At 48.9% G+C, this 15,673-nt stretch overlaps 2 protein-coding genes across 5 annotated transcripts; both read right to left on the reverse strand.

The window, feature by feature from the left end:
* Positions 1-1,750: 1,750 nt before the first annotated feature.
* Positions 1,751-5,762, reverse strand: FCER1G (Fc epsilon receptor Ig). 2 transcript variants are annotated; one of them, XM_082415296.1, is made up of 5 exons: positions 4,886-5,762; positions 2,928-3,019; positions 2,732-2,767; positions 2,270-2,290; positions 1,751-2,115 (listed from the first exon to the last, which is right to left on the reverse strand). In XM_082415296.1, exons 1-5 carry the CDS (start codon positions 4,932-4,934, stop codon positions 2,053-2,055), a joined length of 261 nt encoding a protein of 86 aa, XP_082271422.1. In that variant the 5' UTR covers positions 4,935-5,762; the 3' UTR covers positions 1,751-2,052. The 2 variants fall into 2 exon arrangements, with proteins under 2 accessions (XP_082271422.1, XP_082271423.1); XM_082415297.1 differs by lacking the exon at positions 2,732-2,767.
* A 117-nt stretch (positions 5,763-5,879) lies between these two features.
* Positions 5,880-14,724, reverse strand: NDUFS2 (NADH:ubiquinone oxidoreductase core subunit S2). Of its 3 annotated transcripts, none has more exons than XM_082472846.1 (14): positions 14,588-14,724; positions 13,677-13,783; positions 11,102-11,292; positions 9,458-9,578; positions 9,164-9,276; positions 8,834-8,908; positions 8,588-8,665; positions 8,360-8,445; positions 8,036-8,155; positions 7,197-7,326; positions 6,822-6,917; positions 6,559-6,642; positions 6,358-6,415; positions 5,880-6,157 (listed from the first exon to the last, which is right to left on the reverse strand). In XM_082472846.1, the coding sequence occupies exons 1-14, from the start codon at positions 14,677-14,679 to the stop codon at positions 6,120-6,122; spliced, it is 1,389 nt and encodes a 462-aa protein (XP_082328972.1). In that variant the 5' UTR covers positions 14,680-14,724; the 3' UTR covers positions 5,880-6,119. The 3 variants fall into 3 exon arrangements, with proteins under 3 accessions (XP_082328972.1, XP_082328971.1, XP_082328973.1); XM_082472845.1 differs by having other exon boundaries at positions 13,677-13,804; positions 14,588-14,717; XM_082472847.1 differs by lacking the exon at positions 6,358-6,415 and having other exon boundaries at positions 13,677-13,804; positions 14,588-14,717.
* Between the last annotated feature and the right edge of the window lie 949 nt (positions 14,725-15,673).

The raw sequence follows: 15,673 nt of genomic DNA on the forward strand, positions 1-15,673 counted from the left end.
CTAGACCCCCTGTCTGGGAACACCCATTCCAAGCCTCTCCCCCACTGTTATCTGGGTGCTATTCATGGAACTGGCCCAAGTTCTGGTAGCCATCTTAGAGCCTGGAGCTAGTAGACGTGGTAGCCAGTTAAAGGCCTAACAGGTCTCCAACTTGATGGACATGTGGGACTTGAGAAATTTTGGTAGCTGTGACACCTGGATTAAATCAAAATGGAATGGAGGTCAGGCTGGACTGATGCAGGAGACTCACAATCCCAAAATGGGAAAATGGGCATTTTCCAATAAAAGTTTACTTCACTTTATATTTAAAATAGTTACTTCTCTACCCCAACTCATTCCTCATATCTCATCTGAAATCACCTTTTCCCCAGACACCAGAGATAGCTCCAATTTCTTCTGTATATATATATATATATTTTTAATTTTTATTTTATATTGGAGTTTTGTTGATTAACAATGTTGTGTTTCAGGTGTACAGCAGAGTGATTCAGTTATACATATACATGTATCTCTTCTATTTCAAATTCTTTGTCCATTTAGGTTATTACAGAGTATTGAACAGAGTTCCCTGTGCTATACAGTAGGTCCTTGTTGGTTATCTATTTTAACTATAGCAGTGTGTACATGTCAATCCCAAACTCCCAATCTATCCCTCCCCTGCTCTTCTGTATACTGATCAACCTCTTCAGTCTGGGCTTTAAGACCCTTACCACTCATGATTACTTTCTTCCCCTTTCTTTCTCAGTATCTATTTTTTTTTTCCTCATGTGGCGAAACGTGCAGGGACAGAGATCTGTCCGTCACTTGCAAGATGACATTGGACAGGTTAATTAACTTCAAAGAGCCTGAATTTCCTCACAGTGTTAATGAGTGGATCAAATGGTACGACAGGATGGAAAACACATTGAAAAGTGTAAGTCACCATGCAGTACAAAGTATTGCCCAGCATAGGGGGTTGCTAGGGGTAAGCCTGGAGACTCTGGACCCATTTGGACAGGGCTGCTGGATCAGAGGTAGAACTGACAGCATCAGATGGGATTCAGATACTACCAGGGAATCCTGCCTAGAAACAGGACAGGCACTGAGAAGAGGGTTTTCTTCACCACTCACCCATGTGGTTGGAGGAACTGGCCTCCCATCTGGACCTGACTTGTTCCCCTTTGCCTTACCCTCCTCCAACCCAGACCTGGCTCCCTCAGGTCCCTCTTGCCCCAGAATCCACTGAAAACACTGTTCCCATAAAACCTTCCATTGGGAGCATCACACAAGCTTTTGTCACACCATCCCTTCTGCATGTTTGGCTTTTCAGCTATGCTAATGCCCATATGCACGTATATTGCGAAATGTGCTCACACTGCTCCCTGAAGCCCACTCTGATCTGGACCGGTGACTATTTGGGGTTGGACAGCCAGGCTTCTCCGCAACCCAACCTTGTTTCAGTTGTCAGACACAGAGGGCCAAGCTGGGTGCGGAAGTCACTTCTTGGGTTCAAATGTCTCTGAATGTGCCTAGACTCCCAACACATTACGCCCTGCTCCAGCACCCTGCTAGAGAGCCTGGGGGTCAAGGGTCTCATCCTTCCCCCCAGTCACAGTCAGCATTCATCCCTCAATCAAGCAGAACAGCTCTGGTCTATTAGACTATGAGTTATGGAAGGTCAGGAACTAAATTTGCCTTGTGATATCTTCAGTATCCAGCCTAGGCTAGTAGAGGCTGAGTAAATGTATGTTAAATGAATGAATGAATAGAGTCCAGTCTGGGGTAGCTTTATTGATGTTAGTCCCTTCCCTTCCCATCGTTTAGTGGGAGTTGGGGATGGGGAAGAGGAGAAGGGTGGCATAAAGAGGTGAGACTAGAATATAAACATTAATGAAGAGCATCTGAGGCCTTTGACAGGGAGGAGGAACCACTGGTGTCTATTAATGGGGGGCATAGCGTCGTTACAGGGATAGGGTCAGCTGGCATTCACGGCGGGGAGGCATATGTGATGCCAGCTACGAGGGCTGGGAGGAGAGTGGAAGAAGGAAGTGACCAAGGGCATCTGTTCTAAAGTTATTGTGGCGGTTTCTCATGCTTCAGGGTCTCATAAGTCTCCTGGTTCCGGGTGCTCAGGCCCTGGAGGTGGAAGTCAGAGGATAGTCAGGAGCTTGAGCCCATCACAGAGCCTCCTACCCACCCCCAGAGGCCCTACCCCTTCCAAAGTTCACTCAAAAGCCCACCCTCTTCTGCTGACTTCTTGGGACTGGGGTTGGGAGGCAGGTTCACTCACCGTGTAAATGCCATCTGATTTCTGCAGAGGTAAAAGGGGCAAGGCATTAGAAACCCACATCTCCTCCAGGGCCCCTCAGCATCTTCTTCCCCACCCAGGGAGGTATGTGGCCAGGGGTGGCTGGCCCCCTTGGGCTAGAGGGCACTCCCATGGATACTCTGGGGCATGAATGCACATTTTCCCATATGGCTACCAACACACATATACACACAACATACAACTCTCTCATGTACTCCTTGTCACTCTACACTTGACTCTTCCTCGTCACCTGTTGAATATTTTACTTGTGATTTGGCTAGGTGGCAGGGTGGGTAGGATGAGGTAGGAGGGGGACCTCTGAAGCTTATACAGATCAGCACCTGAGTCCCATGCTCCCCAGAGATCTCAGATCCCAAGGCTAAGGCCCCAGAAGGGCTGAGAGACTGAAAAATTGTTGATACCCAGTTGAGGAAGGGTCCATACCTCAAGGCTGGCTGTAGCTGCCTTTCGCACCTGCAGCTGGAGTAGGGGAAAGGCCATTAGTACAGGTGAAGTTAGTGGCCCAACCCCACCTCCAAACGCTGTAGGGGAGCCCCTTTTATTCCCTCTCTTTGGAGCCATGCTGCCACCACCCTCCCACTTCTCCTTCCAGCCCTCACCCCACTCTGCCCAGCCTTACCTTGAGTCGACAGTAGAGCAGGGTGAGGATAATACCATATAGAAACAGGATCGCATCCAGGATATAGCAGAGCTGAGGCTCTCCCAGGCCCGCTGAGGGGACAGAGGGTACCCATGGGGTCAGGGGCAGCAGGAAAGATCTGGTGCTCAGAGGAGAGAAAGAAAGGGCTCTGGGAGGTAGGACGGGGCTTGGAGGGGCACCATCCCAGGGAATAAACTTCATCTTCCTCTCTAGATTCCTATTTCTCTCACCTCTCCCTCTTCTTCCTCACCCTAGGGTAGGGGTAGGACAGGAAGTGTGAACAGTTCTGCTGTGATGGAACTTATAGGTTCTGAGAGATGAGAGCTTCCCCCTCAGCCCCCAACCCTCTCTTTTTAGCACTGTGGGTTCCTCAGATACCACTGAGCACTCCATAGCCCTCAAGGGACCCATTTGAGTTCACTGAGCCAAGAACAAAACCTCAGCCCAGGGGGGGTAAAGTGGGTGGAGGCAGTGACAAATTTCAGCAAAGAAACCACAGGGGTGTCTCTGCTAAGTCCTGTGACCTGTGGCTAAGGGCTGGACAGGAAGAGTGTGAGCTGAGGAAAGGAGGGAAGGCAATCACTCTATTATGGGTCATCTAGCCTCAGCCACATCGCTTTCTGTCCCCCCCGCAACTAAGACACTTAAATATGTAAAAACAAGGTGCCTGCTTTCCTTGGCCTTATAGATACCGATGGCTCTGCACATAAGGCTGAGCGAGTGTGTTAGCCCAGGCTCAAGGGAATGACCACAAGCTGTACGGATTCCGGCTCCGGGTACTCTGCCCTGTTACTCACTCTGGGCCACTGAGAGAGGAAGTTTCATGCAAGGAAAAAAATCAAATAAAGTCTGAGCTCCAGCCTCTATCTGCTCTGACCCCTATCAGAAGAGCTCATGGGCATGTGACATACGGGTGAAGTACGTTTTATTCTGTGACGCTCTTTCACAGACGGTTATTACATAAATCTCAAAACTACCCCGTGAGGGAAACATCATCGCCATTTTGTAGATGACGAAACCAAGGCTCAGAAAAGCTTAGGTAATTCATTTAGGGTCATAGCGTTAAGTGCCAGAGCTGGAATTCAAATTCAGGCTTTCTGCTTTCCAAGTTTGTGCCCTCTCTTTTATGCCTCAGTGCCCCTGCTCCCTCATCCCATGGCAGCAGACTGGCCGCTCACTTAGTCCTTCCCTCCATCTTCACAGCTGGGCTGGTGGAACTCCATCCCGGTCCATCTCTTTTAATTTCCCCACTTTCCCTGAAGTTTCACTAACCTCTTCCTCCCCGAACCCCAGCTGTAACTATCCCTCTTCAAAACACAGACAATCCAAGCAGAGCGAGGAGAGTTTAGAGAACGCCTGGAGCCTCAGAGATGCAGAGGACTTCCCATTTCTGCCTGCATTTCTCAGCTGACGCTCAGCTCTCTGGAACTGGGCATTGCACGCTGCCCACCCTCACATCAACTGTGCCTTAGTGATGACCCACAGAAGCCGCAATCACGTATTTGACTATCTCTGCCTCACTCCTAAACACAAGGACAGGCCCCTGCCTTCCTAAAGGGGGCTTTATAAATATTATTTAACCAGCTAGAGATCCAGCTCCCAATGGATAAGACCAAAGGCACCCCACAGAAAATGCTGATCATGGGAAACGGAATTTTTCCCCAGACCAGCTTTTCATGTCATACATCCACTCCCCTCCTCTGCCAAACTGAAGACTTACGTGTGTATCAGTCCTGAAAAAGTAAGAAGGGGACAAGAAAGGAGGGAACTACAATTCCTGCGCCCTGACAGAGACTGGACAGGACCAGCCTCAGGGTCTCTGTGCCCATCCTCCCAGTGCCAGCCTTCCTCTGCCTGTCCCTGCCTCAGCCCTCAGACACACGCCCTTGATTCCCACCTTGGAGCCCAGCTCACTGTCCCTCAGCAGAGCCTCTTACCTGCTTGTTCAACCAAAAGGAGTAAGAGCAAGACCACCGCTGGAAACATCTTGGGCAGGGGCTGAGGGGCCGTGAGCTGGGATCAGACGCCCCGATGGCACTGTGCAGCTGTGCTCTGCGAGCGGCTCCCTGACCACAGAGTTGTCCCCTTCCTGCCACGCCTTCCTCTGAGCTCTGGCCCCTTCCCCTTCCTGCACTAGAGACCGGGCGGCTCCCGGAAGGGCCAACTAAGGGAGCTACAAGATCTGGTCTCCTATGCCTCCGTCCTTCAGTGACCAAGCCCCTGCTACCATGGAAAGAGGCAACACCCATGCTTGGGAAAGGCTATCTAAACCCGCCATCTCACTCTAGCCCTGTTCAGAGACAGAGCTCTGATAACTTGCCCCTCAAAATTCCCTAAGACCCCATGATAGCCCCTTTCTCTCCCACCTGGAACTTTGTACCCAGTCTTGATTTGAGGAGTTTACCAATTAGTGTGGGCAGCAAGGTTTCGGCAGGGAGGAAGTAAGGGAAAAAGAGGAAATGGGCAATGGAGAAGTGGAAAGGACAAGAGTCACAAAAGGGGCGGAGATGAACAGGAAAAACTGCTAAGGACAGAGTCTAACAGAGAAGTAGAGGGTTAACACTCGTAAGTTTCCCATCAAAGTGAAAGACAGGAACTTCCCTGGTGGCGCAGTGGTTGAGAATCTGCCTGCCAATGCAGAGGACACGGGTTCGAGCCCTGGTCTGGAGCTCCTGGTCATGCCGCAGAGCAACTGGGCCCATGAGCCACAACTACTGAGCCTGCGCGTCTGGAGCCTGTGCTCTGCAACAAGAGAGGCCGCAATAGTGAGAGGCCCGCGCACCGCGATGAAGAGTGGCCCCCACACCGCGATGAAGAGTGGCCCCCGCTTGCCGCAACTAGAGAAAGCCCTCGCACAGAAACGAAGACCCAACACAGCCAAAAAAAAAAAAAGTGAAAGACAGTAAGATACTGAGAAAGACATACCAGAAGTTTGGGCTTGGGGCCAGAAGGCGGCTAATTTATTACAATTTCTCCTTTTCCAGTACATGCACAGAAAGCCTGACAGCTAAGCATTCATGTACGTGTACACACACACACACACACACACACACACACACACACACACACACACACACACACACACACACACACACAGAGTCCCATTCCCAACGATGGACAGGCTCCGCAGAAGAAGCAGGTAGGCAGGGAGGTCCAATGCTGTTCCCGTGCTCACCGATCTACTTCTCCAAACACAATATCTTGGGTACCTAGGAGGTCAGGGGGAGGAGAAAAAAAGTGATGTTACCAAGAATCTAGAACTCATTACTGTGCTCAGGAAACTGAGGATTTGAGGATTTGAGTCTATGCCCATCGTCTATGTTGAACAGGAAGTGTTCAGTTTCTGTCCCCAATCAGAGTCTCAAACTCCCTTGCCTAGAACACCTCTACTACACAACAGGCCTTGTACCTATGATGGCAACGACGTCCGCCAACATGTGTCCCTTAGACATCTTGTCCAAACCAGCCTGCAGAGATTAAGACAGCAATAGTGTTAGGCAAGATAAGCAGGGTAGAAGGAGGTGGAGTGAAAGTTCATAAAAATCTCAACCAAGGTCATTAATTACTGGATTCATGTATTAGCGTTAGACTCTTTGGGGTTGGTTCTTACCAGGTGGGCAAAACCAGGAGCCTTGATCTTGCATCGATAAGGGCGGCTGCTGCCATCAGACACCAGGTACACCCCAAACTCTCCCTGTCCAAGGAAGAAGGTTGGCTGCCTCCATTAACAGGAAGAACCCTTTCCTCTGCCAACAAAAACCTCTCTATTCACCCTCACGTCCTCTCTCTCACTGATGAACAAGCATTTAACTGAACATCCATCTCCAGTCACCCACTCCACATACTGTCCTTTCCTTCCCCTTCTTGCCTCACCTTAGGAGCCTCGATGGCAGTGTATGTGGCCCCTGGAGGAACTTGGTAGCCCTCAGTATACAACTTAAAGTGATGAATCAGTGACTCCATAGAAGTCTGGAGAGAGGAAAAACGGAGCATCAACAAGCCAGATCCAAACTGTATGGCAGGTGTACCCACACACAGAAAATAATCTCTACCCCCAGGGAGTCTAAAATCCCACATGTAAGTCAATGAGCAGAGAAGTTACAGAAAAAGAGAGGAGGCTACGGGAGGTTAAGAATCTTATACAGTGAATTATTTGAAAAAGGAAAACTGAAAAGTAGGATTTAATCCAAAGGTACTCCTCCCCAGCTGCTGCCCCCTTTCCCCCTTTTCCCTCCCCCTGTAGTTAACCTTCATCTCTGCTCGTTTTGGTGGAGACACTTTGGCATCATCAACCTTGATCTCCCCGGGAGGCATCTTGTTCAGACACTGTAAAATGATTCGAAGGGACTGGCGCATCTCCTCCACCCGACACAGGTACCTGAAGTAGATGAGACAGACTCGGAGCAAGAGAAGAGCAGCCAGAGGATCAGATGTGAGGCTGGGAAGATGCCCTTGGCCAAACTGAAGAGTGCTAGGTAACTTTCCTCATTCTTTTCTCCTAGTACAGCATCTCTGCTTGGCCTGGCCACCCATATAAAACCTACAGTCTTCTGATTAGAGTACTGGGCCCTCTCCTAGTTTTCTCAGACCAAATCCTCTCCTAGTTTTCTCAGACCATGTCCTGTAGTGTTTCCCTCTTTAATTACCCTCTTAAACATTTTTTGGAGTATAGAACAGGTGAGAGTCAAAGTGACTCAAAAAGAAAACAGTAGCAAATTTTTCTTGGCGTCAGTAAAGAGGAATGGAATTTGAAGCTTAGAATCTAGTGGAAAGAGCACTGGATCAGGAGGATTCTTGTCTCGAGCACTACTAACAGAATAATATCCCAGGCTAATCTCTAACTTTTCTGCTTCAGCTTTCTCAGCTATAAGATGCAGCCAAAACTAGTTCCATCTAAGACATAAGAAGAATGTAAGGGTAAAATAAAATGTCCCATAGGTGCAAGTGCTTTGAAAAGCAACCTAGTTTAACATACACAAGAGCTCCAATAGATACTGGAAAGTATGAGAAAGAAGAAAGTAGTCAAGAGAAAAGTTAGATAGGGGAAACTAGCTGGACAATGCGCTAAGAAGGGATCTGGGCCTCACCTATCATAGCAGTCCCCTCGAGAGCCAATAGGAACATCAAACTCCACCTGGTCATAAACATCATAGGGCTGGGTCTTCCGCAGGTCCCACTGGATGCCCGAGCCCCGGAGCATTACCCCGCTGTAGAGAGTATAACGGGACCAAGGGTCACTTTCCACAAACCAAGAAAAGAGGCATGCTCTCTTCCTTAGTCTCCCCTCTCCCTCCCGCATGCTCTGGGCATGGGATACAAAGACAGCATGGCAAGGAAGGCGCCACACCTGAAGCCAAGAGATTAAGCTGGAACCCACCCGCCCCTAAGGAGAGAAGTCTTATTCCTCACACCTAAAACCATAGTTAAGGGCGTCTTCTGCTGGTACAACCCCAATGTCGACTGTCCGATTTTGCCAGATCCTATTGTTGGTCAGCATCTGTTGAGCAAGAGAGCTGGTGTGTGAACACTCTTCATGACACTCTTCAAATACCTCTGTTATTTCTTTACAACTGAGGATTAAAATCCCACAGATCCTCTTGGGGCAAAAGAGGGATTTTTCCCACTGACTCCTATCTTACCTCCTCCAGCTCATCAATGCGAAGAGAGAAGTTCTTAGAAAACTCATAAATGTCATCCATAAGCCCAAGGGGTAGGTCCTAGAAGACAAATGGAGAATCGATAGTGAGTGCAGTCTCCACTAAGGAAAGCCAGCTCTGCCTCAGGGATACAGGGTTAGCGCTTCCATCAGCCAGGGCTGCCCTCCAGTGGCCACAGAGGATACAAGCAAGGACTGGACATTAAGAGAGGCAGGGGAGCCTGCTCACCTGGTGCACACCTCCTGGCCGGACATAAGCAGCATGCATCCGAGCCCCAGACACTCGCTCGTAGAACTCAAACATCTTGATAGGACACACTGGGAATTAGTGACAAAGTCCTGGGCCCCTAAGTCAAACACCATGATGGTCTACTCCCCCGCCCCCAGCCTGCTGGTGCCCAACCAACCCCTCATGACACAGAGCTCCTCAAGAATATAACCCAGGTTAAATATACCTTCTCCCCCTAAATGTTCTTTCTCCTTTTACTCTCGTGTCCTTCATACCTTCTCTACCTCTGGCACCTCCTTCCCTTGTCCTATTCTTTCCTCCTTCTCATACCTTCTCCCTTTCTTCAAACATCCAGAAAAAAGGGGTCATGGCCCCAATGTCCAGGGCATGTGTGGTCACAGCCATGATGTGGTTCAAAAGCCGAGTGATTTCTCCAAACAGCACTGTAGAGAGGTGAAGACAAGAAGGGAAGGATATAGGAGCCAAGGATCCAGGCTGACAGAGCAGTTCTGGGCAGAGCCTGGGGTCTGCATACTAAGCTCCGGTTCGGCGCTCCTAAGCTGGGGGGCAGAGGCACTATGCTGTACTCTCAGTGGGCCACAGGAAGAAGGGGATGGGGCGTACCTCGGATCCACTGTGCCCGAGGAGGAGGCTGGATGTTGAGCAACTTCTCCACAGCCAGTGAATAGGCCTGTTCGTTACACATCATGGACACATAGTCTAGCCGGTCAAAGTACGGAAGGGCCTGGGAAGAGGGAGGAATCGGGATCACATCTAACAGGCCAAGGAACCCTCAGTCTGGCTGCTAGAAGCACTGCTCTCAGTGGGCATCAGAGGTCAGTGCTACATAAACCTTCCCAACCTCAGGAGCCTCAGGAAGGCAGGATGAAACACACTGAAGGGGTGAAGGTGGGGGGACCGCAATTTGTCATGTTTGCCAATTTCCATGGTGAAAATACGCCTACGAAGTCCCACTTTAAACTACCAACATTATGTAACTGACCACAGACAGCGCTGGGCCGAGTAGCACACCATTACACAGTATTTCCACTATACAGATACAATGGAAGTAAATACCTAAAGAGCACAGCGTAGAAAAATGTAGTGAAATAATGAAGGCATGGATTTTGATACTTCTTACCTTGATTTTTAATATATTAAATCGCAAACTAGTATAATGTGATTTTTAATAACAGCTGTGTTTAACAACTGGCTCACAAAATTCTTGAAAATTTAACAGTCTGTTCTTGTGAGCCAGTATGAGTTAGCTCCAGCACACCACTGCCAACCAAGTCTTCTGGGCCAAGTGACGCCTCTGTCAAAGAAGAACGCCTCTCTGAGATACTGCAGGAGAAAGGTAATCTCAGGAGAAAATTAAGAACATCAAGAAGAATGGGATTTGTTTCTGGAGGAAGAGTCAGGTAGAAATGGTTCTTCCCCAGAATACCAAGAAAGCTAAGTCCCAGCTGTACGCTGAACCAGCTTCAGCTTCCAGGAAGGAGGCGGAGCTAAGACGCCTTGCCTTGGAACAGCCAGTTCTTGCCCTGATGTCACTGTGACGTGGGATAAAGCTACAGGGGTTAACTCCATGGACTCTGGGACCAGAAACCATCATTGCCTGGACTCTTTGGGGGAATCACATTCTAGTCAGCTGGTTCTAAATCCTAACCCCATCGTCCTCTGTTATCAAGAGCTTTCTTCATGACAGTAAGAAAAAAACTTCAGATTCCTATCCCAGATCCAATTTCTTCAAATCTGACCCTCATTATTTGGGTCACAGAGTTCTCCTAAAAACAGCAAACTCTGTTACAAACTCCCTCCCGGTCACTCTGACTCACTGAGTATTTCGAAAACAAACTTAGAATGCTGGAAGATACAAGAATCAGCTGTTAAACCTGGGGAGCTGACGTCTCTCTCCTCTTTCCCTGACCCCAAGGACACCAGCTTTGACGTACTAGTATGACATTAGAGCAGGGAAACTGAGGCACTAGAGTAAGGATAAAGGGGTCAGCCAAAAGTCCCGAGAAGAGCTAGGAGTGTAGCTCCAGGTCCAAAGTATTTCTGTTTGATAAACCAAGTCCACATGATCCAAGTCAAGCATCCCCTGCCACACCCCTCCATCCTCCCAACCAAAACCATCCTAATAACCTCAACGGGTTACTCCTCTCAACACCCTCCTCCCCTGGGGTTTTGGGGCAGCGAACTGGCAAAGACCCAGGTTAAAGCATCCCCAGGTCCTGTCAACAGGTCCCCGTTCACCCCCCACACCTGCAGATAGGTCTTGTATTCAATGAGCTTCTCGGTGCCTCGGTGCAGCAGCCCGATGTGAGGGTCGCACTTGCGCACCATCTCCCCACTCAATTCCATCACTAGCCGCAGGACTCCATGGGCTGCTGGGTGCTGGGGCCCAAAGTTCAGGGTCAGGTTCGACACCAACGTGTCCTTTGGAGGGTCCACATCTGAGAAGTGGGAAATAGTTGAGCCAAATGGTAATTCCTTTGAGAACCCCCAAAAGACAGCAAGGAGTTAGCATCTCCCTGGAGACTTTCCATCTCACCATTCCATACCCTGCTGACTTCCTAACCTTTATCATAACCAGGAAGAAGACCATTAGATGGGAAAAAGGGAAGGGAGATCTAAACTTTCTGACGAGAGGGACCATGAGCCTCACTCTTTCCGTGTCTCTCAGGATACCTTCAAAAAAAAAATAATAATGATAGATAACACTTATACAGTCCTTAATATGTGCCAGGCACTACTCTAAGCACTTTACTTATTTTAATTAATTTAATTATTTCAACAACCATATAAGTAGTTGATACTATCATTATCCTCATCTCATTGGAGAAATTGAGGCCAGAAAGATTAAATGAATTGTCGGAGTTAGTAAGTGGCAGAGTCAGGATTTAACTCAGCCTGGTCAGCTCCAGACTCCACACTCTTAACCACGAAGATACACTGCTCTCCAGATGTATCTGCTGAATGGCCAACTAATTGGGAAATGTATACTTAATTCTTACTAGTACTAATTGACAGTTTTTACCCTCAAGAGGCTTACAATTTAATTTGGGAAATAAGTATATGTGAGAAACTAGTAACACAGGTCAAATTTACAAGTTGCCAAGTAAGTTGCTTAGTCGTTAAGTATTTAAAGAAAGGAAAGAACACTGTGAAGATCTCATGGAGGCAGGATATGAGTTGGTTCTTAAACACAGGGAATGATTCAGATAGGCAGAGAGAAGAGGCATCCCATGCTATGGAATGAACACATGTCAAATCTTAGAAACAAGAAAGTAAATATCTATGCAACTCTTGTCTGCCAAGAGACAGAAGATTAAGTGTTGGCAGGCAGTAGGGGGTAGGGGGTAGTGGTTCAATTATCAGTATTTTTTACTTATTTATTTATTTTTAATTTATTTATTTATTTATTTTTGGCTGCATTGGGTCTTCACTGGTACACACGGGCTTTCTCTAGTTGTGGTGAGCAGGGGCTACACTTCGTTGCGGTGCATGGGCTTCTCACTGCAGTGGTTTCTCTTGTTGCGGAGCACGGACTCTAGGCGTAGGGGCTTCAGCAGTTGTGGCTCACAGGCTCAGTAGTTGTGGCGCATGGGCTTAGTTGCTCCACAGCATGTGGGATCTTCCCGGATCAGGGCTTGAACCCGTGTCCCCTGCATTGGCAGGCAGATTCTTAACCACTGCACCACCAGGGAAGCCCCAATTATCAGTATTATTAATAACACTTAGGGAGGACTTAGCATGAGCCAGTCACTATATTATGTGGTTTATGTTACCTGTATCTCATTTAATCCTTACAGTAACGCTATGAAGTAGGTACTTTATTCACTGGTAAATGGAGAGTTGAGATCTGAAACCAGAGTCCACCTATGCAACCAAAATTCTTCACCATGGGCTTTGGAGTCAGACAGACCCACGTACAAATCCACCTGTGTCCTCGACCACTTTTTAATCTCTCTACACCATTATTTCCTCAAAATTGGGATAATATTAGTATCACTCTCATAGGGTTGTTGTAACAACTAAGTGAAATAATGCATACAAAAACACTCAGCACACAGTAAGCACTCAGCTATTGTTACTGTTAAATTTTTGAAAGGTAACTAGAAGTTCCTTTAAAGATTTTCGAGCAAAAGAATGAATGACATGCTAAAATGATGTTTGGGGAAGATAAAGCCACAGACACTGTATAGGATAGCTGGAGGGAGACTACATCAGTGGCAAGAACCCATCAAAGAAACTTCTGAAATAATCAAGATCTAATACAAAATAAATCGAAACAACAAAAGGAGAAATGACCAGATGTGAAACATTATTAAAGAATCTGCATGTTATTGGACATAGACATGGAGGGCAAGAGAGAAAAAAGAGCCAAAGGTGACTAAAAAGTTTCAATCCTGAGGGATTAGGAGAATGAGGGAGTCACTGATCAAAATTAAAAATCACAAGGAAGAGCTAGTTTTGATGGGGGTAAAAATGTTTCGTATTCAGAAAGGTTTCATTTGGGTGCCAGTGGGAAAAACCACCTTGTCAAGAGAGGGAGATGGAAATATACTGAACCTCTGGAAAAAGCTGAAGCTAAAGATATAAATTTGGTAGGGATCTTCGAGCGTTGGCTGGGACCTTCTCTTTCTTTTCTCTTGGAATATTCTACTTGACAAATACCTCCTATTATCACTATTATCACGTTTGTCGAGTTGCAAGGTTAAAGATGCAAAAAGAGTTGGCGGCTAAAATTTGCCTCACACGGAAAGCTCAAGAGCACTCAGAAATCAGCTTGGGGCATGGAGGGGTGTGGGTTGGGACAGTGGCACTGGGCACTCACCATTCCAAGGTGGAGGCTTCCAGTGGGCTGTTTCCTTGGTGGGGTACATGACAGCGCCCCCAAACTGCTCTGCCCATTCCACATCTGGCTGCCATTGCCGAGCACCTCTGGGGAGGTAATGACACATCCTAGACAAAGGGCCTGAACAGTGCTTGGTTCCTCTGTTCCCATTCACTTTCAGGTGGGCCCAGGGAAGGGTGTCTTGGATTCTTCAATGCCAAGTCACTGACACAGAGTTGTGTCGCTCTGGCAGAACAAACTGGAATTCTAGAGGTTCCATCCTTACTAACAACTTATTCCTGAAATCACTTCACCTATCACCCGTACGCATGCAAAGCTGGGGATCCCAGCTCCTTTAAATTCTGGTCATATTCATATTCCCATCCTGGTGAATATGAACTCAAGAAAGGTGTTTATTCAAGGTCAACCCAAGAGTAAAAAAAGAAAGGGGGGTGGGGCATGCTGGCTCCTTGGCTCTGCTCAAGTATGGCCAGAACAATGCACTGGGGCCAACCCGGGGATTCTTGGTTTATGTTCCTCCTTTAAGTCTATCGGGGTTGCTCTCCTCTTCTTCCACAGCGTCTAAGGAGACTTTTCACCAGTCGCGCCCCACCCGTGAAGGGGTTTGGGAAAAGCAGCAGGACATAAACGGAGGGTGACATTATCACTAACACTAAGGCGCAGAGTCTCCCTCCAACTGATTTCACCTCCGGCAGATCGAGCTCAAACCCTCTTTCCTCCCTCGGCCAAGGCAGGCACCACTGGATCCTGGAACTCGATAGAGCAGGCCTGGGCGAGGGGTCACGGGCCTGGGTCATTCTTTCAAAGGGGGTCACAGGGCCCGTGGAGTCCCCGGACTCGAGAAACCCTAGCCCTGGGGAGAGCGCATCGAGGGCTGCCCTTGGTCTCACCTGGTGGGCTGAATCGGCAGTCGGGCCCCAGCCCCGGGCCGCACCAGGGCCGCGACGCCCCGGAGGCCGCATAGAGCCCTGAGCGTCGCCATCTTGCCCCGCCACAGACTGCGGGAAGGAGAACCGGGCGGAAGTGCCTCTTGCGCGCCTCCTTGTGGGCTTCTCGCCTATTGGCACCACGCAGCCGCCCTCTTGGAAGCTGGCGGGGTCGCCGAGCGCGAACCTGACAACATCCGGGTTCTGCACCCGGGCTTCACTTTCGCTTAAATACCGGAGGCTGGGGTCCGTGCTTCCCACCGCTCCTGGTGGGCTCTTCTAAGGCTGAGCAGGAGAAAGTTGCAGTTCCTGCTGCGGGCAGCGGCGCCCCTCGCGCACCATTGCCGAGCTGCCTGCGCGCCTTAGAAAGTGCCCTGCCGCCCGGAGCCAGGCGGACACTCACATGGGGGCCCTTCCCCACTCCTCGCCTGAGCTGCACCGCTGCTGTAGCCCTGCTCTCTGGTTGTGTCTGAGCCCTGCCCTTCTGGGGTAGCCCCGGGCTTTGCTACCCCAGAATCCAAAATTACCTCTTTATCCCCGAATCCAAAAGATTCGGAGCCGGGAGAGCTAGCTAATTTCCAGACGGCCTAAATGGGTTAGGGAGAAGGGGCCCAAGTGGGGCTGGGCGGGTCTGAGAGCTCCTGCCAAAGTAAAATGAAAAAAGAGTAGGATGCGAAGGCCACCAGCATTGGAACGGGCTGCTGGGGTGTGTAGGAGCCACCTCATGAGGAGAGGAGGTCCCCTATGGGTGACCCTGATATCTGCCAGGCTTCCAGAACCCACAGAATTACAGACCCAAGAAGTGCCCTTAGCGATGCCTCGCACCCCACTTCCATCCTGGGTCAGTCTCTTTTACCTCATATCTTTCTTTTTCTTTTTTTTTTAATAAATTTATTTATTTATTTTTAACTGCACTGGGTCTTCATTGCTGCACGCGGGCTTTCTCTAGTTTCAGAGAGCGGGGGCTTCTCACTGTGATGACTTCTGTTGTTGCGGAGCACGGGCTCTAGGTGTAGCTTCAGTAGTTGTGGCACGCGGGCTCAGTAGCTG

Source organism: Balaenoptera physalus (genome assembly GCF_965194825.1).
Source record: "Balaenoptera physalus genome assembly, chromosome: 1".
NCBI classification, from domain to species: domain Eukaryota; kingdom Metazoa; phylum Chordata; class Mammalia; order Artiodactyla; family Balaenopteridae; genus Balaenoptera; species Balaenoptera physalus.